Source organism: Aythya ferina (genome assembly GCF_964211825.1).
Source record: "Aythya ferina genome assembly, chromosome: 12".
Lineage (NCBI taxonomy): Eukaryota > Metazoa > Chordata > Aves > Anseriformes > Anatidae > Aythya > Aythya ferina.
In genome coordinates, this window is record NC_140308.1 from 6,616,942 (window position 1) to 6,640,447 (window position 23,506).

The 23,506-nt window shown below is 36.4% G+C and overlaps 1 protein-coding gene across 1 annotated transcript in view; it reads right to left on the bottom strand.

The window, feature by feature from the left end:
- Window positions 1-1,964: 1,964 nt before the first annotated feature.
- VAT1L (vesicle amine transport 1 like) overlaps window positions 1,965-23,506 on the bottom strand; it is a 51,567-nt gene continuing 30,025 nt past the window's right edge. Inside the window, exons 8-9 of the mRNA XM_084533417.1 lie at window positions 4,610-4,693; window positions 1,965-2,582 (exon numbers count right to left, since the gene is read on the bottom strand). Coding sequence (XP_084389543.1) covers window positions 2,484-2,582; window positions 4,610-4,693 — 183 coding nt within the window. The 3' untranslated portion in view covers window positions 1,965-2,483. The remainder of the gene's footprint in view (window positions 2,583-4,609; window positions 4,694-23,506) is intronic.

Below are 23,506 nucleotides of genomic sequence, written 5' to 3' on the forward strand. Positions count from 1 at the left end.
GCTTAGTGATTGCAATACTAATCTGTGTAGTGCTTAGGTAGATCTCAAAGTACTCCTTTGTACTCACTGCAATTACCTGACATTCTGCTGATCAGAAAATGGCCCTAAAATTGGTATGAATTAGCATGAAGAGTATTTTTGCCTTGCTAACAAAACCAGAAAGAAATAGCCAAAATGATTCCATTTGATTGTTGTCCCTATGATGTCTGTGGCCATGACCACCCATCTCTATATATCTTGAAGGGAAATTTAACTGTAGAGCCAACCATACTGTGGTTTATAACAGAAGAATGAATTTGCTATTCTGCTTGCCCTACTAATTTAAGGCCTTGAGAATGCCACTTTACTGCCAGCTCAAAGGTCACCAGCAATATTGCTCACTTTGGCGTCAAATCAAAGCTCCTAGTTATGTTAAGGTTTGTTGCAGGACAACATCATTACACTAACTACAAAACAAAATTGGGCATGTTTCCTACTGTTGTCAGCTTATGAATTGTGAAAACTTAATGGCCTTTCTTAAAAGCTCAATTGGCAATCCCAAAACATGGAAAACTCTCACTGAATATATATATTTTCTGTGTGTAGAGTTCCTGTTTGGGTCTGATATGGCACTGGAAGTGTAGATAAGTCTAACATGAAAAGAAAATCAACTATAATGAAGTTTTGCATCAACATCTATAGAAATCCCTTTGTTGTTGTTTTTAACTAATATCTCAACAAAAGCTTTTTTGACATTTTTCTCCACAGTTATTTCTTCTTGTTATTTTTGAATTTGTTTAACTCAAGGGAAACTTATTCAGAATGACCGTTCTGCACAATTATCTAGTATTAGTACAGCAACTTCATGAGCACAGTGTAAGGAGATGGACATTAATACTCAGGCAGCAAATATTAAACAAACAAAAAACAAAACAGAACCAGAGAGAGTCCCCTAAAACCACATATAAAAGTCATCCAGACTCACAATTCCTGTCACATTGAGAAATGTCTGAGAAGCTCTCCAACTTCTCTTTTCTATATTATTTTTAAACTTCTATCACTATTAGATACTTGTAGATTTAGGTGAACAACTAGCCATGCCTGGAGAAATACTTAGTTTTGCTAAAAATACATTAATTCAAAGATACGTGGAATTATACAAGGTCTCTGGTATTCTTTTAGCATTTCTACTAAAGGTGGTTGCAGTCATTTTAAAATAATTATTTTAACAAGACCATTGAGGACCTGAGTAGCTGCTGCTTAGATAGGTGAAAGACAAAGAAAAATATTTACTTTTGTCATGTATAGACATAGTTTCCACTAGTGGGAGGTAGATAGACTAGCTGGTCTTTGAACACTTGATCCTTCAAATAATCACAAACATAACTGTACATATGGAGCAGAGCTTTTAATGGAATTATTCACCTAGATAAAGTTACCCTGTGTGTAATTTCTGATGGAATTAAGGTGTACAAGTAATTTTTTAAAGGGTTAATTGCTGTAAGAGTTCAGCTCTAGCTCGACAGTTGATCAATACATACTGATTTCAGAGTAATAAACTCTGCCAATAAATTTCTTCCCACATACTGAAGAGTGATCCTTACTGATAGGATTTAGAAATGTAATTTAAAAATATTCTGGATTTTAAACACAGATGAGTCAATGTGTCCTAAGCAGAAGATGTTGTTGAACTGTCAGTAACAATGCTAATTGTTCAGGGTCTAAAAAGAGCGGTTCCCTGACCTTTCTTTGCCTAGAACATATGGGGCGATAACTCAGGAGATCAACAGAAAAGCAAGGTAGCTGGCACTTTGAATGAAGTGTTTACTGCTGCTGACGATTAGCATAATTATACAATACTAATTAAAGTCTCTCAATTAATGATTTCTTGCACGATTTCAGATTCCACAATTCTAAATGAGGTATTTTTGAAAATGAAGATCAGATTGCTTATAAGATGAGGAAGCATGACAAAGGAAAATAACCTCATCTTTTTTTTTTTTTTTTTTCAACTTTTATCTGTGGTTCATAAAAGGAAAACTATTTTAACACTGAAAATCCACAAACTTAAAATCCTCTCTCCATTTAGAAGAATTTTCCAGACAGCAAATGGGGGATTTCTGTTGTTACTGTGGTTGTTAACTGGCAAAAAAAAAAAACACCCGCCCCCTTCAAATAACTTTATGCAAAGTGTTGGAATCTGCATGAGAAAGATGCCCATCTAAAATTACACAGTAAATTAATGAGGCTTTTAAACGGAAACAAAATTTCATGGGACTCCTACAGGGAAAGTGGGTATTACACAGGAATGTTATAATACTGCACTGGATGAGAATGGCACTTGAGTTCAAAACAACAATGATCAACAGCTCATAGCTCAGCTGACTGCAGACAAATACAACACACACTGTACTACAGCATTTGTTCACTGATGCACAGAATAGATTTCCCAGTCTTGTTCCCTTCCACTTAAACAATCTTTCTGCTTCCATCACCTCTGGCTGCTACTGGATGAATGGCATGCGCTCTTTATTCTCATTGTCCCCTTCATGGTCTTCTTCCTCTTCTCCAGCCTCACTCGTCTCTGTGCTGTCATTGGCCATCTGAAGGATGAAAGATGAAGAAAATCAGAGCATCTATCACATTACTTTATCTAGTCTTATTTCAGTTTGATTCACCTGAAAAGGTGACTTTAAAAATGAAAGCAGACAGGGATGCAACAATAAAACAAACTTTCTGTCTGGGAAAACTTTTTTTTGCACTATATTGCTTTCAGCTAAAATGTTAAACTGTTACCTCATGGATTACAGCTATATTATGTAACCAAAGCTGGTTTTTAGGACAATTGCAGAAGTGAACTTTGATCTGCATACTTGTAGCAAAATAGTATTAAGGCTTTCAGAAAGAATATTCTACTGTGTAGGAAGTCCACAAAATGCATGGAACCCCTGTTTTGCAAATTCTTCTGCATTTGCTCTTCCAGAAGTAGGTAATATGGTTCTTTAATGAAGCTCATGGATAGGATCCAGTCCCACATGAGGCATGGTGTCATGAAAACTAAGAGAGAGACTGCTTAATACAAAAAATAATGACAAACTTTAAGGCAAAGGATATGCCTTAAAATGGGAGAATATACCAATCTACTGACAGAGCGCATAGCTTGGATACATGAGTGAGGAGAAACTGCATTTCCTTATTTGATTGAAGATGCCTGTACAAATGGTAGACAACTGCAGAAATTAGTAGTTCATGACAGCACTTAAGGAGAACATCATATTTTTTATATGAGAGTATCTATTAAAAGCTGTAAAGGTGCAAGACTCTCTTGTACTTCACCTCATCAGTTTGACTTTTATCTGGTGGTACAAGAAGAGTCTGGTTTACTGGAGAGGTGATGGTTATACACTGACATTATCTCTTAGGACACAAGAAGATTCTTGTATTACCCTACAACTATTTCACAACCATTAAATTTATTTTTTAATGAGAAATGCAGTCAAATTGTACCTTCCCTGTTTCAGTACTACTAGCCTTTGCTGGAAATAAAAATAAAAATCTCAAAGACAACCTGATTTTAATAGAAAAAAAAAGCAATGCTCTGAACTTACCCATATCTTTAATTAACACCCTTTCATGGGAGTGTAACAGATTTGTTCTCACCTTCTAGCCAATGGCTATTGTGAATGTACAATAATAAGAGAACAGATGGAATGAATGTATTAATGTTGTGTTAGGGATTATCTTTACAGTTTTAAGATGCAACTCAGCCACAAAATAATGCCTAACTTCCATATGTGAGGTCCCCAAAGCCTCCCTTTTCCTTGCAGGGATCTTGTAGGGGATTTGGGGCCAATTTCAGAGTAAAAGTGAGCAAGAGCTTAACTGTAACTCCAGGTTCTTTTCTGTTCTTTCAAAACAGGAGATATTTCAGGTCTGAAAGCAAACTTCATACTTCAGTGTCCATTTGAAGACAATTTTTCATTACCTTTTTTACTGTTTTTTTTCCACATCATGAGCCAAGACTTAGGCGTGGGCATGTCTTTCCTTCACAATAGCTCTCTGTAATATTTCACTAACATGTCAAACGCTCCAAAAGCAGTGGAACAGAGCTCCATCACAACTATCCCACTTCAGAACACTTCCAAAAGAAAGTGTTTAGATATTATACTTCATAGATTGTCAGAGAAGTAAAAGAAATTCCTACCAAAGGTATTGCCTGACTTTTGTATGGTAATCAGAAAGCACTTCTATGTTTATACACCAAAGTAATATTGATCGTGTCTTTTTCTGTTCCATCCACTTTTTAAGACAGGAATTTTGTATTTCATGAAATGTGTATTTGTTTTCTGTCACAGGGACAAAAATAGATGTGGCAGTTTTATCCTGATTTAAGACTTGCAGACACTTTTTCAGTGAGGCAGACAGCCATACTGCATAGAAAATTAACAGCTGGGACTGGAAGAATTACGACTGTGTTTTATCTTGAGTTAAAAATATAAATTATTATTATTGGTTCTATTTAGAAGAAAACATTACACAAAAAAAAATCGTGAAGGGTATTTCTCCAAAGGTCATTACCACACTTCACCTGGTGTGACTGTATGCCATGTAAGTAGTGCTTTGCACTCACCAGGGGAGTGGGTGCTTTCTCCACGTCCAGAATTAGTTTTCCTATATTACCCCGGTCATGGATTCTCTGCATAGCCTCCTTCACCTGAAAGAAAGATAAGCTATTGATAATTTACAGGCACACATTGATCGAAAAGACTGAATTCTGTTCTTCCAAAAAGAGAATGTTTAAGGCACGTAATGAGCAATGCCACTCAATCAGCTGCTTTAACAAAATTAATATACGGTTTTTAATGAATTTTTAAAGCTTGATTTCTGTATTGTGTTTGCCAATATGGGATGCAGGTCTTAATGGTAGTTCCTGAATAATGTAGTGTGAGCACAATGGTATTGTAATACAAAAGCTGAGGTACACAGAAATAGAAGCTCAGGGAGTTAATCTTTACAGGGTTTGGTTAGATTCATTTGTTTTTTCTTTGCATAATATTTGTGAAGAAATTTTACTTTCACTGAAAATATAAAATGTTTTTTCTAATTGACCTGGGATGGCCAATTAGTATCTTCTGTCTTCCTATAGAGAGAATGGCATGTCCAGGCAGCGGCTGTGATTAATGAAATACTTTGGTTATAATTGCATTAAGTCTGTATTTCTTACCTTTTTTTTCTGCCCACTATTTTTTTTTTTAAAAAAAAGTAGTGTCTTACCAATACCACTAGACATTTAACAGCTGGCAGCAATTAGCACATGCAAGAAAGGAACAAAAACTTCTTTTTACTAATGCTCTGGAGAGGAACCTATTTTTACATGGGAAGTTTTAGAACTCATGGGGGCTCAGTGTTGATGAACTGAAATTGTGTGTGTGTTTCTCACTATCATGGTGGGAAACCTCAGGAATTGAAAATGTACACATAAAGGCTTGTTTCATATCCTCATCACATAATTTTTTGCTGGCATAACAGGGTATGTTGAGACAAGAAAGAGTTTTATGTTAATAGGATCTGCCATCTGTGACATAGTTTTATTGAATATTTTAAGAATAATGGCATAAAAGTTAGAAAAACATGCTGACTTGGGAACATGTGGGTCTCACAATATATTTAAAAGCTTGAACTGGGGTCCAGGCACCCAAAATCATTATCAAATGTCCAATACAGAAAGTGGTATGAGATGTTTAAAGATACTAAGCAAATATGGCTTTCAAGTTTCAATTAAATTTAATGGATGCTGGGCACAAAATGTCTTTACCATCTGTCAGCCTTATTTTAAAAGCTGGCTGCAGTGAACTCAATATTATAACCTTAATTTTGCCAAGTGGTTCACTCAATTAGTAAATAGCAGACTTAAAAAGATCTGCTAGAACAAAAGAAAAATTGCGCTAAAAAAAAAAAAAAGACTTTCTGACTTAGGCAATAATTGCAAATTAACCTGAGAGAACCCCGTCCTATGAATCCTACTGGATAGAAGGTTGACCTCTGAATGTATACCACAACAATAACTTTTATTAAGTTATGTTACCACATAAACAATTCCTAATTATCCTACTATCCTATAAGAATTGTTCTGCAATATGGACAATATTCTTTCAAGAATATCCAAAAGAAACTCTGAAGCTATATATATATATATAAAATAAATCTTATTAGCCAAATCAAGCTTTTAGGAGTGTACAGCATGGCACAAATAACCCTCACAGATGAGACAAAACCGGAGAAATCGGCAAATACATTTGCCCATCTTTGAAATTTATTACCATGACATCATGTAGAAAGCAAAGCATGCAACGTTATTTTAATCTCTACCATATCACAGTTAGCAAGGCAAATCTCAGAAAATGTGCTTTCCCTGCATTTTTCACATGCACAGTATCAAGTTTAAGACTCTGGAGAAAGGTTCAGTTGTTTCCAGAACACTCGTAAGTAGCTTGCAAATGCAAACAGCAGGCAGAGGAAAAGGGAACAATAAGATTTTTAACCATAATAGTGACTATAAGATCCAGATGAAACTATTAAAATATTTAAAAGGTTGAAGAGCTGATACAACATCTGTATACTTTAGCATCATTTGCAACTCTCTTACCCTGTTAGTCAAATTTTGTACTAGTGCAACACCATGAGCTATTTCATAAATGAGTCATTTTTCTATTTTAAAGATTATGGCTGCTAACAGTCCACTTACTCAACCAAGATTTTAAGTACTTGTTTCCCCAATGTGCCTGAATATTAAAACCATTCCCTCTTCCACTATAGAGAAGAGAGAACATAAAAAAACCTTCTTTACTAAGCAAGTATGGTTAAGGTTTAAGTTGTTCTACTTAGACTATAAAATCATTTGCTTTTCCATGTGAACATTTAAGAGCTCAGTATAGTCTGCCTTTCCTGGAGTGTGGTACGAAGCTTGGGCTAAGTCTGTGTCTGAGTGTTTGTCCGTTACCCATGAGGAAGGTGGATCACCCCTGCACTTAGGAAAATACTCCGGGTTTAATCAGTAGCACAGTGAGGCATGTGGTAGCCCTGAAATTTAATGGAAATTCACTAAAGTGACTGAGGTTTACTTCAAAAAAGGTATCCCTTCCAGTAGCAAGGATCAAAAAGGCTTCCTTCTTCTTAAAAAAGTGTGTCAGTGTGTCCCTACATTACTTTTCACCAATTGTTCTATATTGGTTGATATTTACATTTGTCTGTTCAAATCAAAGTAAATGAATCAGACTTTTTCTAAATCACAGAATCACAGAATGGTTGAGGTTTGAAGGGACTGGATGAGTTAATTCAATTTCTTCTTATGCAGTATCATCAGCAGAGGACTCAGATTGGAAATAGTGCAAGGGAATGCTTACAAATTTAAAGAGTATCCATTGGAATAAAGGACAAAAATTCTATTGTCCAATGAGTGTAACTCAGTCCTTATAGCGTTTGTGTCTAAACTAATGCTGAACTACAGATTTAAGACTTGAGAGGCACCAACTACACACAATATATATCATAGAGCTCTGCACTGAAATCAGAACTGTTTTTACACATTAGTGGACAATTGGAAAATGCTTCCAACTTTGTGTTATTTATGTATGTAAAGAAAGTTGGCAAACCTATCACTGAAAAACAAAAAAAAAACCATAATGCTGCACAGCCATACACTGTTCCATGAATCAAACATAAACCCTCCTAGGCAGTAGTAGAGGAAAATGATTAATAGCAAAGGAGAAGTAAAAGGAATCCCAAGTTTGCCTTTTCCCTCAAATGCACTTTTGCATCAATACTACTTTAGGTTGACATATTGTTTTTTTAAACATTCTCTAGAGCAGAATTAGCTTTCACTATCTGTTCAGTCTAATGGAAAATAATAATAAACACAGGAATAGGAATTTTCTAACCCAGTTGGAAATAATTTGCATTTGCTTTAGGGAATATCCTTTTATAATTGAAGAAACAATTTTGAAAAAGTGTGTTTCTCCCATCCCTTTCAGCTAAACAAATGGCATGGCCGTGGATATGTTATTATATAACCTCATTCGGGTATTTTTCAGCAATGACGATAAATCTGGAAATTAAGACCTACGCAATAATGAGGTCATCTGTAATACAAAAAAAAAACAGCCTAGACAGACTAAACTAATGTACCTTGAGGTCCTTTGCAAGACATGCTTACCATGCCCTGTAAGAAAATTCAAAATTCCCATTTGCCATTAAACTCCTCATGTGCTGCATGCTTTCTGAGTTCTATGAACCATCCTTCTGCTCCTTACTCATACGATTCTGCTGGACCCAGTATATACAGAATATACAGTATATAGAGCTTAACTGGGAATGTACAGAACCATTGCATTGTGTTAGCATTATAGGCAATTGAGCAGCTTTCCCATTTCTTAGAAAATTTTAATCTATTAACACATACCTGCACGTTTAAAGAGATGTTATGCTACCAATGCCCAAACCGAATTCTTCAGAGAAGTCTTGATACAAACACAGGATAAAAATGACAAAGCTGGCAAAGAGAGCCTGCTGTGACAAAGCCAATTCATGTATATTTTCCTGAGGGGATATTATGGCTGGGATCTCAGAGCTTCTCTTGGATTAGAGCCATTTCTGTCCAACTGTATTGTGTACCACACTGAGAAGAGCAACAATTACTGCCAACAGACCTTGGTAGAAGAGGAAGGGCAGAAATGCCTTCATGTGACTGCTCAGAGAATGTTCTACATACAATCCATTTGCAAATTTGGCTCTATCCAGCTCTGTAGTATGAATTCTATCAACATTTTTAGTGAAGTTATACATTTATTTTAGGAAAACAAAATTGAGAATTGAAAGACACTGAAGTAGAAGAATGGATATTCTTTTAACTCCTTGAGGTTTAGCCCAGTTTATTGCTCAAACTGCCATCTACAGGATCACAGTTTCATCTTTGCAGGCTTCTTCCTTAACCTTTCACTCCAGCATGTTAGAAGGATCGTGGCAGAGGATTGTGTACTTTATTTTCTTGGGCCTCTCTACTGACAGAAGGTTTCCCTGAAATATATGACATGATTTCTACTTACAATAAATAAATCCTTCTTTCCTCCTTTTGGTAGATTAGGCCATAGTATGGATGGGTAAAGAATCTTATGCCAAAGGTACAAATTTCATCCATGCCACAACAGTAGTTCAATCATCTCAATGTAATCTACCCTGCTCACCAATCGTTCTACCCTCTATATCACCATATGTTGTAAACAAGGTGACCAGTACCCAAACAAAGGGGTACCCAAACAAACATCCCTCACTTCCAGATGGGCACAGCATCAATTTAGTCTATGATCTACAACTGTAATTTTTCCTTCTCATTAGTTCCACACCTCTAGGTTCAATATCACTATTTATTTCCACACACCACCTCAAAGAACCACCTTTTGTCCTCCGTTTATGTATTGAAAACGTCTAAGCCTTCCAGCATGTCATGACTGTTCCACTCTAGCCCTGAAATAGTGCCCTCATCCATTGAAATCCATTACTTTAACTGCCCACATATTTTTTTTCCTGTACTGTGTTTTGTGTAAATGCAGGAGATTGTCCAAAAAAGACATCTCCAAAGTGGCTGCTTTAGTGATTCTGAATAGTAATCCCCAAATTGGCAGTGTCACTACACCCCTCAAACTCTTCCTAAGTCTCTTTTGGTGGGCATATAAGAGGCTGAAACCAGCTGATGATTTGAAAAGCAGGTCACAGATGCCACAGTCATTTGTTACCGCAAGATCCCACACTCCCTGGCTCTTGGACAGCTTCTGAAGGAGGGACTGTGTCTTCTTAGGGGTGTGCACCTCATGTCCACGGAGCCCTCACCTGCCCATAGCCCAGCCTGCCAATCACAGCTGTACTACACAGCAATAGGGACAGCACTGTATAACCATTTGGCATTGTACAGCCAATTTCACAGATAAAGAAAAGAGGTGGCACAAACTATTTTGCAAAAGCAAAATATCCTTATTCAGGGGCTCTCTTAATTCTGGTCTCCAAAGAACATCGCAAGAAAGGAGGGATCACAGATATTGCCTACTTAATCATCGGAAACAGAATCACATCTTTTCTCTGAAGTTTGTCTGGTTTTGGTTTTGTTTGTCTATTTAAAAAAACAAACAACCTCTATTGTCAACTTTCAAGTTCAGAACAGAAATAAAGAGCAATAACGTAGGGCCCAAATAAAAGAAATGCAGGAAATAACGAAGAGATTTAGATAATTGTCTGAACATACAGACATATACTAGAATTTAAAATGAGAAGCCTTGGTTCAGAAGTAAGTTGGCTGTACATCCAGGAAAAGATAACAGATATTAGATTATCTCAAGGAAACTTTCTAACATTCATCAGTCCTTAATTTGGTGATGTTCTGCAGAATAGGTCCAAAATATACTTTGGAGTGCTACTGTGAGGTCTGGTAAATGCTGGAAAGGAAAGCACACAATGGCAGCTAGTTTTTGAGGAAAATTTGGAATATTCTGTCTATGGGAACAAATTTCATTCCTTGTCCCATTGGTGTATTTTCCCTGACATCTCTAGGTTGCACGTGCACGAGGAGGGCAGGTATTGGGAGAGGCTGAAAGTCTCAGCTGATATAAGAATATTACCAATGTTCAACAGGCTTCAATTCCCTGAACACACATTCTGTAAATGAGTATTATCCTTTAAACACGTTTTTTTGCATGGATCAGTACTTTGTGACCACTCCTCTGATCTCAGCAGAGCATGAACTTGCTGTTAAGAGAATTCAGAATTCCCTTTGTGAAAGCCAAGAGAGCTTCCTCTTAGTGCTCTCACCCTACTCTCTTATATGCAGCTAAAACAATAGGAAATTTAGCTTCTGCGGTACATCTGTGCAGGCTTGCTCTCTGACAGGGAGAAGAGCTGCCTGCAAAAGCATTCCTTACCCCTAATTAATTCCTCTCTATATCACTGTCGCGTGTCTGAGGAGCCTGCAACTGCATCATGTCTGCAAAATCACATGGACGGGATCTCCATGGTGATAGTGTCACGCGGTGTGCAAACATCAGCTGGCTAGTCAAGGTTACTTTGGCAACCCAAGTGTCACAGGTAATGATCCAAATCTTGTTCAGATTTATGAAAGAATAATCTGAATTAAAAATGTGCCCGTTTTTCATTTTAAGACTGGTTCTGTTCTGTTGCTGTTCATAAGAGCCACTATTTCAGTGAGCCCAGAGCTATCTCCATTAGAATTACAAACACCAATATCAATAATATTTAAGCATCATTTGTATGCAGTAATGAAGAAAAAGATGCATGCTGCAGTCTGTTCTAGCTGAGCTACCCCATAAGCAAAGCTTTAATACTACATCTTTCATTAGAGCCATAAGGCAAGATCATTTTTATTAGACTTACTGCTGTGGTCTATTATAAAGCTATGCTCTCTTTAATATGAACTGTGAGCTGCATTATAATTGCAGAAACTCTTCTCAGACCAGAAGAGTTTGCTTTCATGTCATTGGCATATAGGGCATTTTTTCCTGAACACAGCAGTCCATCCAAAGAAAAACTGTATGTAGTTTGTGTCTTCTGGATTATGTTTGTTTAGCTTTAGTCTGTGGAAGGGAGGAAACCTAAGCAGCTAAGGACAATAGTTTTTTAGCTTGCTAGCTGCTCTTAGGGAAGTGAACTGGTTGGTATACTACTCCATGCAGATTTTACCAGTGCGTTAGGGCACAGAGTGCACAGAGGAAAAAAGTAAACCTCCCTTTTAGGCTGCACTTGCCACAGCCCTGGTAACTGGCTCGGGCTAAACCAAGGGCAGAACAGGCTCCCTGGATGCCCCCCAGGGATGCACACATGGTGAGCAGTCACTGGGCTCCTCTGCAGTAATCACTGTGTCTGCCTACTCCTCAAAGTGACATCTGTCAAAATTTAGTCCTATTGTTTTGCTGGTGTATTTCCTCCTCCTCACTAATCTCAAAATGTCTCTCTCATGTTTATGCAACATGATAAAATAGTATTTCACTGGGAAAAATGCTGACCTTTTTAAGCTTCATTTTTTCTGTATTGGTTTGCAATACTTTCTCAGGCTAAGTCTTCTCTACAAGCTTTTGAAGAAAAACTGTTTGGGTGCAATTACTGACAATTGCTCTGAGTTATTCAGACAAAAACATCCATTTGCAGGGAGAAATTATTTTATTTGGGGGTGAGTGGAATAACCTGTACAGACCACAACACATTTTCACAGGAACAATCTGTATTCATGATAGGAATATTCTGCTTGCACCATAAGTCACAGAATCATAGAATCATTCAGGTTTGAAAAGACCTCTCAGATCATCTATCCCAACCTTTAACCTAGTACTAAAGCCCACCACCACACCATGCTGCTAAGCTCTACATCTAGATGGGCAGCAGAACAGCCAGGAGAAAAGTGCTTCTAGTGCTCAGCTAACCTAACTGCTGTGACAAAATCCTCTTGGAAACTTTGTGCTAATTATCCATTTGCATGGGAGTTAGGTACATGGAGGGCTGGAAAACCCACATCTGCAATTGGCCTGGACTGTCTTCTTTCCTGGGCAGATTCTCCTCTGTTACTAATTCTAATACTAGCACTAATTCTAAAGAGACCTCTCAAATCCTTTTTGTTCTGCCTGGTGCTTGAGGGTATGCAGCATCTTGCAAGACTGTTACAAAAAAAAAAAAAAAAAAAAAAAAAGTAATATTTACAGGATTTTGAATAGGCACCATTCCTGCCCATAGTGAACACAGACAGTTTTTAACATGGAAATTGAGGACTGACCACACTCAGAAAGACACATTGACCTTAAGGTATTTGGGGCCCAATTCACATTGAAAAAACATGGGGAAAACAGAGATATAACCAAACGTGTAAGAAGTTAGTATAGTTAGCAATGCTGCTGACCTGGTAAGACAATAGACACAGGAGGAAGATAACCCGGGCTGTTTCCTTGCAACAAAGCTAACAAGTCACAATCATCCTGCTAGCATCCATCTGAAACCAAAATCATTTTCATGACTCACCTGATTTTTGCTGTTACACTGAACTTTTGCACCAATGGTTTTGCCTGTATACATGCAAATAGAAAGCCATTTTTTAATCCCTTTCATTCCTCCATTGCTATTCACAGCTGTACAGAGCAGCTCTGGCCTCTTCTCCCTTCTGCTGCCTGTCAGCATGGAGAGACCTTTTCTCTGGAATACCTTTTAGCCTCACTGTATGTTGCCATGGCAGCAAGACTAAAACCAGACCCAAGATGAGAAAAATGTCAGAGGAATAAAAACTGACGCTACAGGCAAATTCTGACTCTTCAAGTCCTCCCTCGGCTACTGAAGATTTCTATAACATTATACATTTTTTAGATGGAGAGCTACAGCTGCAGAACCGTACTGTTTTCAGTCTTTCCTTATTCCTATAAGCTCCTGCTGACGTCAATGAGTATTTGTTTTTGCCTCAGTGAAATTCAAAGAAAAAGAAATTTCAAGTCTTGTAATTACAAAATAACTGAGCCAAATCTTTCCAGCTTTTACTTATGAAGTCAACAGGAATCAAGCAGAAAATAGACAGAACCAACATCAAATTAAATATTTAGAACTACTAAACAGGGTCTAGATTATCAGCTTGGTGGGAGTTTTCTTACACAGTAAACAAGGAGTAAAGACCTTGAAATTTGATCCCCAAACACAGAGAATTCCTGCTATTTAGGACACCTCAGGGGGTATTCAGGACTTGAAGAGTTAAACACTACCCTTTTGGTTAAAAGCGTAGTACTATAGAAAGGACATCTCTATAAGACTATGTGAAAAAGTAGTTTTATAAAAGACTATAGAAAAGCCTGCGGAATGAGAAGGCAAGCAAACATTGGTTTGAACTAACCCAGTGCAGCTTCTTTCATTATCACTTGTTATTAAGATCTGCTTGAAGAAGGAAATCTTTTTGCAATGGCAATTAATAGAGTAAAAAATTACCTTATTACTTTCAAATTCAAGGGTGCCTTCTGAAGGGTAGTGATTTGGTGAAAAAATCTCCAGAACACACTCTAGAAGAAAAGCCACATCTTGTGAATCAAGATGAAGCTTTTGGGATCCAACAGTAGAATTTCTTTTGGAGCAGCAATAAAGCCAGAACTCCTGAACCCAAATCTTCTGCAAGAGTCCATCTAGTTGATAGCAAAATACAGTCACATCAGCTCCAGGGTGAGACAATCCACTCTGAAGATGAGCACAGTGTTGTGTGGAAGGGACACAGAACTATTGTGATAAAGTTTTAAAGCTCCCCATACCCACGCACTACATTACACTTTTGGTTGCTGCTATATACATGTGAGACTCCCAGCTGCTGCCTGAATATTAGGGATTGCTGGCAGAAATTCAGGCAGGATGGTCCCAAATTTTACTAGGGAGATGGCTTTAAGCACATCAAAGCCCCACATATAGGATTTTAGAACTGGTCAGCTTTATGGTCCCTTTCTCCATTCTGAGCACATTTTATACTAAGCTACAAACAACTGTGCATACAGGGATGCCCAAGCCACTCCTGAACTCTGGGATATTCAAAAGTGAAGTGGTTCATATTCTACTCCAGCAAGAGTCTGGTTTGGTTTGCAGCAGCAGCAGCTCTTACACTAGAAAAGTCCTTTTGCTTCAAAGGAGCTTTGGCAGCTGCAGGCAAAAGAAACAAACCCTTTGTATTTGGTTAAGATACAGCAGTCCTATGCCTAAACAGAATTCATGGATCTAGTTCAGTTTGGTGTATTCCTGTATTCCATCACAACATTTTCACAATTTATGACAGGAAATAATTTATGACATTAATTGCTAAGCAATTAAAGGTAGATATGTTATTATTGATTATCAAGCTCTATCACATCAGTTTTTAAACCCTTGCCTAAACCACGTAGCCTTGTGATCTCTGAAAAAATATTTGGAGGAAAACTGCACCAACCCACAAATATGCCTCATTTTTTCGCTTTCACATAAGCATGTTCTAAGAGTTAGAGAGTCATTAAACTCTCTCCCTCCACCACTCTCAGAAAATGCACCCTTAATTATAAGCATACTGCTTTGTGTATTGTCGTCTTTCTAATTATAATGCCTAGACTGCAGAAGGTGAATGTTGTTGATTTCCTCTGCACAGCCTTGCAGCAGCAATCCCGTCTGCTTACTTCTCTGTGGGAATCTGGCAAACAGAGATCTCTCTTCACACACAAGTGAAAGATCAGAGACGGGCTTTCTGGAATTATATTGTTTCATAGCCATATGAGAACTCCAAGTCTGAAATATTTCCAGAACCACAGCATTTCACATAGCCTGTCTAGACATCTGCAGAACACTCTCCAGAGACCAAAGAATCTTTTTCACCATATTATGCATTGCCTCTGACAACGCACTAGCTGTAAGGTGTTCCAAGTCAATGCATGTCTTACTCTGCCTCTGGACAAATGGACACAAACATTGCCACTTTGGGAAAAAAAAAAAAAAAAAAAATCAGCTTGCAAAACATTATGTGATTCTTGAACATGTGCTGATCAAGAAACAATGCTAATTCTATCACTTTTGTGCATGTACAGTTACACCAAAATATAACTGAAATGAGAAGGACTAAGTTCTTTGCTGCAGAGACTTTCTGAGCAACACTTAGGACTGTCTCTTTTTGTCCTGCAGTAATTAAGGATTGTTGACTACACATTGCTTTCTTCTACTTCTTGAACCTTGTACTAAGATACTGTCTCATGAAAACATATGCTGCTTCTCCTACTCTTCCCGAATGGCGGACAATTCTCACTGGGAGTCAAACGCAAAACCAGTTACCTGCATCACTTTTCATCGTATTTTATAAATATTTCAAGGGATTTCTGTATGTTTACTCCTGAAGACCTTAATCCTCAGACCTTTCCTTTCTAATGCTGAGCGTATTTCACAACATGGGATGGTTAAAAAAAAAAAAAATTAAAAAAAAATATATTGAAATTTCTGTAGTACCTCTGTCTGCTTATCCAGAGAAAGTTTGATTATTTGTTTATTACTGCTATAGAGAAGAAATCGTGGTCTATTCCAGAACTATGGTATCAAATATTCCAACACTTGAGAACTAAACTTACTGGTTATAAAATACAGCAGACATTCAGTCTTCTAGACAATAAAGATGTAATCACAAAATGCCTTGACACTATCATTTCCAAAGTCTGGGAAGCTTCATACACAAATCCACCAAGTAGGATCAGATTACAAGAGCACGTTAATTCTGTGTCAAAAAACAACTCTGCTCTTTCACAACAATGGATTCTCTCCAATAAAATCCATCCCCAGTCAGTAAGCCAATTATGTAGGTTCTTGAATCTCATCAAGGTAAATACCAAAGGTCTCTGAAGATCCAAATGAGAAAATATTTCTCCTTTGTTTTCTTGTTTAAATTTTTTTGGTTTCAGAAAGTAGTACCATGAGAATTGCAAATCTAATTACTCATAAGTCATTGTCATATTTTTCCATTATTCAAGGAGCTCTCTAAGCCAGATCTGACCATTGTGTGCTGCTCCATATCTTCATTAAAATTCTACTTAAGTAAAACCAAAAACCACAGATACATTAAATTGTAATACAGTTGTAATGTTAGACAGTATGACTCATGCTTATTCTCAGTTTGAGCTATATCAGTTTACAGTAAGATTGAAGTCATTCATCTAGGTAAGATGAAAGGTATTTATTTTGTTTACCAGTTGAGTTTTACAATGTATTTTTCAGTCTTATTTGCTTTATTAGTTAATATTTCTTTTGGCACAGTTAAAAATGTCTCATTTGGAGTCTATATTAAAGGTAACTCTGCGTAAGTATTGTACATGATTGATATAAAAATTGATTTAGCTTACAAGTTTAATGCCAATGTGTGAATGCTCATTCAGCTTGGCATTACATTGACTGAAATCAAAATGCTATGTAATTCATAGCAAGGAAGCCAAAGCAGAAGTGTTCATGTGATGCCACTGGTTCAGCTGAGACAGTTCCTAATCTAATTTAATTAAACTTGCACGTGTAGATGCACCCCCCCCCAAAAATAAATAAATAAAAAAAAAAAATATATATATATATATATAAAAGGCATGTGTTTTAGCTACAGTTCAGGAAAATAGGCAAGAACTTCAATAACACACATTTTGCTAGCTGTAGTATAGTATAGCCTTAACTGTGGGAACTCTTATAGTTATCCTGGATGCTACCCGAATTGAAAAAAAATATTTTTTATTAATATTATTATTTTTTACTTCCACTAAAGAACTGAAAGGTTATGCCCATTCTCCTCAGGAAAGTTTAAGATCTTTAGGATATTTTACCCAGGTTATAACCATAACATATAGTAAAATTCATATTCTTTAGTGGGTTTTTGGTGTTGGTAGGGAATAAACTTTATCATACTAAGCTGTACTTTATTATAATAAACCAAATGGACATAAACAAAGATTTGGAGTTGCCTGTGATGAGCTGAGGCCTAATTTCTTACACATATGGTCTACATTTTCAAATGCATGCACTTTAATGCCACTTTCAGAAACCGAACATTGATTTTCAATCCAGGATATTCAGTAAAATCAGAACAGCTGAAAGTCAGTTGCTCAGTTGATGATCTTATACTATGCTGCTTCCTTTTAGCATGATTTTCTTTAAGCCAGTGAGCATAACGTATGGGTTTGCCCTACAAAATATCTTTGCGTTCAATCACTCACAGCAAGCTATTTATATGGAAACCTTTTAGTATCAACAATACATGTGCTTTGCTCCCTTGGTGTTAATTTATATCATTATCTGTCGTGAGCAAGAATATCATTATGAAACTGCAATACCAAATAAAACTCTCAATTATAACATCAGCATTGGATTATATTATTCTAAGAGATGTCTTTAAGCCCAAGAGTAATGTTGCTTTTAAAATTTTTCCTTGTTTAAAATGACTGAAAAGCATTTATGAGCCATTTTCATTAGGTGAGAATGTTCATCTTGATTAATGATTGTTGTTCACTAACAAAGTTATTTAAAAATTTTGTTTTGCTGATGGAAATAATTTTTCTTTAGCTACTACTACACAGAGACACTAATAAACTGATCCTAGAAGAAAAGCTAGAATGTTCTCTTTAGAAAGACACTTCTAAAACCAAAAATGCCTATTTCTATTACCAACATTTTTTATGTCTACTGACAGCTAAACATCCTCTACTACAGCTAAAAGCTTATGTTTACCTTATCTTTTCATAGGCCAAGCATCCAAATAATAAGAATAATAAAAAAGAACAAAATCAGAAAAATGTGAGCTAAAATGTACTGAAATGCAGAAAGCATATTATCTACTGATGTTTCTTACCATAGTAATTTTGCAGGCTCACAAATCGTTTCAATCTCTTCTGCTCTATTTATCATTCTGGTCACTATCAGCCATGGAAAATGGCCACAGGGACCACTGCTGGCAACATAGTATCTTTCAGACAAAGTGGACTAGTACATTTAAATAAAAAGAGGTACTTTTATTCTCATCTCCCACTCCCTATTGAGTCTTTTTTATCTGTCCTTGGATAGCTTTCTAGGCATTCTTTAATCAATGAAGCATTAGACTCATAGATTATAGGGAAAAAAAAAAAAAAAAACTAGTCAGATCTATTGCAAATCAGAGGCCCAAACCTCACAAGAAATCATCAGGGATTCTCTTCCTAGTCTGAAAACGGGAAGCTTTGAAAGGCAAGGAGAGACTGAATTATTTGTACTTTACGTTGTGCCACACTAACAAAGGCGACATCTCTCAGCTCTCTCAACATCACCAACTGGACGACTTCAGTATTTCTAACTCATTTTTTGCTTTGTTTTTAAAAAAATCCTCATCACCTGGGAAAACAGACTTTTCAAAAATTTGAACAGAGACCTAAAAGTTTCCAAGAGAATGAAAACAATCACTAATAAACCTTCACACAAACATCAGATTGCTCCTTCATGATACTCTGGGAGAAAAGCTGAATTTCTCACAGTAGCAGTCCATGCCAGTTCAACTTCAACAACTGAGAGCTTGCTTTCTGAACTAATTAACAAAGAAGTGTGAGTGGAATTTTGTGACACAGAAAAATCCTAGATTCCATTCATAGGCTTTGCGGCTTAAACTAAGCACACTAACAGTGTACAACACAAGAATGATATAGCATCTGAATGTGCCTTTGAAAAGTGTCTAATATTTTTCCCTCTGGTACCTGCTTTTTACTTAGTTTTTCATCCATGGCATCCAACAGTCAGTTCTCTGAGTGACAGAAAACACTCACTGAGTTGGTGTTACCAACTCTACAGAGCAGAAGATAAAGGAAACTTTCTATGAGATTCCATTTAAAATTATTTCTACTGGTGGATGTAATGTATTGGCATATATTTAATCAACCTTTTTGTAAGAGAAGGCAGGCAGATGTTTCATTGCCACTATTCAGTAGAAATAAAAGGAAATGGATTGCAGCACATGTTTAGATCAGGGTATAAAACATGCAGCTTTTGTTCTCTAATACTTCATAAATTAAAAATTCCAGAAATTGTTTTCAAATAGGAAAAAGCCTCCATGAAACCCTGTTTTCTTGACTCTTGAGAATGGCTTAAATTGTATGACACAGACAGTAAAAGTGAATTGTAAAGCAAACATGTTTGAGTCAAACACTCAAGATAAATACAGAAGAAATAATACTCTTATCTCTCATAGTTCTGTCCTTGATGTCTAAATATATCCACTCTGCTTTGGTAAAGCTCTCCTCAGCTAGGACTCATTATTTCCTTGCAAGGGTACAGTATGTCAGTTTAACACAGAGGGAATGTGTGCCAATTTATTACTTTAAAGCCAGCTAATGTATTTCAGTAAGCAGACTACTCTTGTAAAATATTGCTTCTTCACAATAATTAATCAGCAGCTTGCTCCATTTAACAGGTTCATTCTTATTTTCTCAAAGAAGTGACAAACTAGTTTAACCCATATACAATCTCCTGTTACTAATTTAATTAACTGGAAGCATGTGACTAGTTTATCTTTAATAGTGCACATTTTCTTCAGCGGAATCTATCAATGCTTCCTATGTTATTTTCCTCTGAGTGCTTTTTTTTCCCTCCCTCACATTATCCATCAGGAACTGAGTCTACATGTTGTTTTCCTTCGGCCTGCAGTTACAGCAAGCTATTATCTCTGTGGCACACAAGGGCAAATAGAAATGACAATCTGTCCTGACCCAAAAACACGTATCATGACTCACCACTGTACTTTCAATTTCCAGTGTCTCATGGCTTCTAGAAAAGTATTTTCGGCCTCTGTATCTCCATAAGTAATTAATTCTTAGCACAGCACTTACAAAGTAGATTAGAAAAGTGCTGTAGCTGTGGGCTGTGTTTATGTTAATTGAATGTGTTTTAGTCTCACACTAGTCTCATTCGGTGTTCAAATATTGCTGTTACAAAGGTTAGAACCTACGTTCATCAGAAATATTACCAAAATACTTTTCCATGTCTGTTACTTCATTCCAAAACATTAAGATCTGGTTTCCCTGCAATGAAACAGCTGACTGAGATTTGGTAGAATTCTGAGACTGGAGCCCCAACAAATGCTTTGAATCACAAAGGCTCTCAGGGATGCCAGGACACAGCCCAGGGGCTTGGTTGTTAAAGGACAGAACTGGAAATTAGAGAATTCAAGGTGATCCATGATCTTTCCACTACCATGCTACATGACATCAGAGAAATGAAGATATGCACCATATGTCTTTTGTTATCTATCTATTTAAAGGATAGTCTAGTATGAATATTCTCTGCATGCATAAAGCAACATTTTGAAGACTCTAAAAGGCAAAATTGCTTGTTTATACACACAGGTATTCAACTAGCAGGCTAGACAATGCAAACAATTTCAGAAGCTGTGAAGAAAAGAAAAAAAAAAGAAAGCAATGAACTGAAATAAATTACTTGTTTAATTAGATTCCATTCATGTAGCTTGAATTTCATGCGGTTTATGAATAATATATAGCAATTGAAAATAATTGACTTCTGCTTACATATTTAACTGACTTGACAAGTGAAGTATGGGTTTGCTAAAACAGCTCATTTACCCAACCTGATTTTGTGCTAATCACAGCTAATGTCACGTATCTGAAGCATTATTATGGACCCATATCTAAGTCTTGTCTTGCTTCTTCCTATCTCACTCTTCTAATAAAATCATAGTCATGTTACATTGCTATCAACAGCATATAAAGCCAAAGAGAATACTGAGTTATGTCGTCACTTAGTGATAAAAGCTAGGAAGGGCAGAATAAATTATGAATTGATATGAAGTTCTATTAAACAGCACTAAGTGGGGAAAAAATATAAATGAAAGGTTATAGGCATTTGGTAAGAACTTAATAATTCACATAAAAGCAGCAAGAATTCCATGATCATGGAATGATCATGTATACACAACGTTTTAGAGGAAAAGGAAAAATAAAAAAAACAGTACCTTATTAATCCCCAGTACTTTCAAGGTGTATATTTTCCTCCAAGGTATATTTTACTCCTCTATGCATATTGCACTGAAATTACTTGGAGTTTTAATTAATATTCACTTTAGATAGACATCTTGGAAAAAAAATTATTTGCAGAGTCTTTATTAAAAATCACCTTTTTCATGGTTTCCTTTTCATTCATTTAGAACTTGTGCTCATTACACTTAATGCTACCGAAGTAAACTTCAAATGCAATAGCTTTCCCGTAACTTTTAAAATTTGGTCATTAATTCAGTTATGAACACAGAAGCAAGCTGCCCTTGGTAATTCACATTTTTCTTCTCAGTATGCTTTTCTCTCATTTATATTTTGAAACCTACTGCAACAGTATAACATAGCTGCTTGCAAGATCTGGTATGTGCATAAAGCCTGTATTAAACTTGTTGTGTTGGATTTGTTTGTACACAGAGAAGCAATGGTGATGTACAGATAAATCACCTACCTTTACTTTGATTTATGGATGTTTACTTTATATAGTCAAAGGGAACAGAATCTCACACACAGGAAGAACAACGATCTGTGGCAGTATCACAGGACACTATACATGCACAGCTGATACCTGTACACCAGGAAAGCAGTTCATGAAAAACTGCAGTTGAAGTACTGTCAAAGAAATATCTGTGGTATCAGAACAAGCAGAATTTGTGCTTTCTAATGTTAGAGTAGCAATCACAGAAAAGGGGACATTGATATGTTTGCAGGAGTTTTCACAGAATTATTTTTTCTCTTTCTCTGATATAATACTGCAAAATAAGTTGTTTTATGCTTATGGAAGAATGATCCTTTTGTTTATTTTGTGGTGTGTTAATGCTTTGGTTATTAATGAACTTTCACTTTTATCATATTACTCTAGATTACTTTGCATAACTTGAAGAAAAAATGCAGGATGTAAATGCTATATTTGTAAATGCTGTTGGCAGAACAGAAGGTGTAGTTTCTTCAGGTGAAGAATTTGTTTTCATCTAGCATATAAAAAGGAAGAAAAAAAAAAAAAGCCTGCACAAGCCACTATTATACTGTCACTACAAAAAAAGACAAGCACGAGATTCCATTTAGTATCTATAACAAGGTGCCAGCCTGATCTGATATTATCAGATTATCCTCTTAATATGTTAAAAGTAACTAATGGGTCAGTTTTCTCTCTGTCTTACTACACTGATGCATGAAAGGCATGACTAGCTTTTGATTAAATTACAGACTCTGGTTTTGAGAAGGTGAAGGGTATCACTCTTTCTGCTAGCATGAACAGATTTCTTTTTTTGTCCTAGATGTTGCTACCTAAAAGCATGCATTGTAATTTATGCCAGAGGATGTGTTCAGTAGTAAAAGAGATTTACAATACCTGAATCCTTTGAAGCCAGAGGGCAGTGCTAAAAACAGACATATTGTGGTAGCTCTGTGCCCCCCCCTTCAAACATAGTATGAATTCTGCATGAAAGTGTTCTTTTGTCCTCTTTCTCACCTCACAACTTGGTAAAACTGTGATATTTGATGTAAGGTTTCTACTGTTTTCCTTTGCATGCTAGTAACATTGAAAGCTAATGTGAGAATGGAAAGTATGTGAAAACAGAAACATATGAGAAAAATTATTCTTTTAAAGGAAAATGTGGTATCAGCAGGTATTCTGTAATGATACTACAATGTGATCAGCTGCGTTGCATTCCCTTCAGGTTTAGGTTCTTAAACACAGCTTGATCTTGTCTTAGTAATTTACTACAGAGAAAAGCTCTGGCTTCAAGGCAAAGGAACCTCACTTATATATAAATATACATATATTTACAGCTAGCTAGACCTTATAACGATTCAGGATAAAAAAAAGTGAGACTGATGGTGCAGTGATCCTTACAAACTAAATTAACGTACCCCCTTCCACTCAAAAACGTTCTGTGCAGTGACCATGAGGTACAGAAATTAGAGTCTGTGGATGCTGATCCATAAATGCATGCAGTACC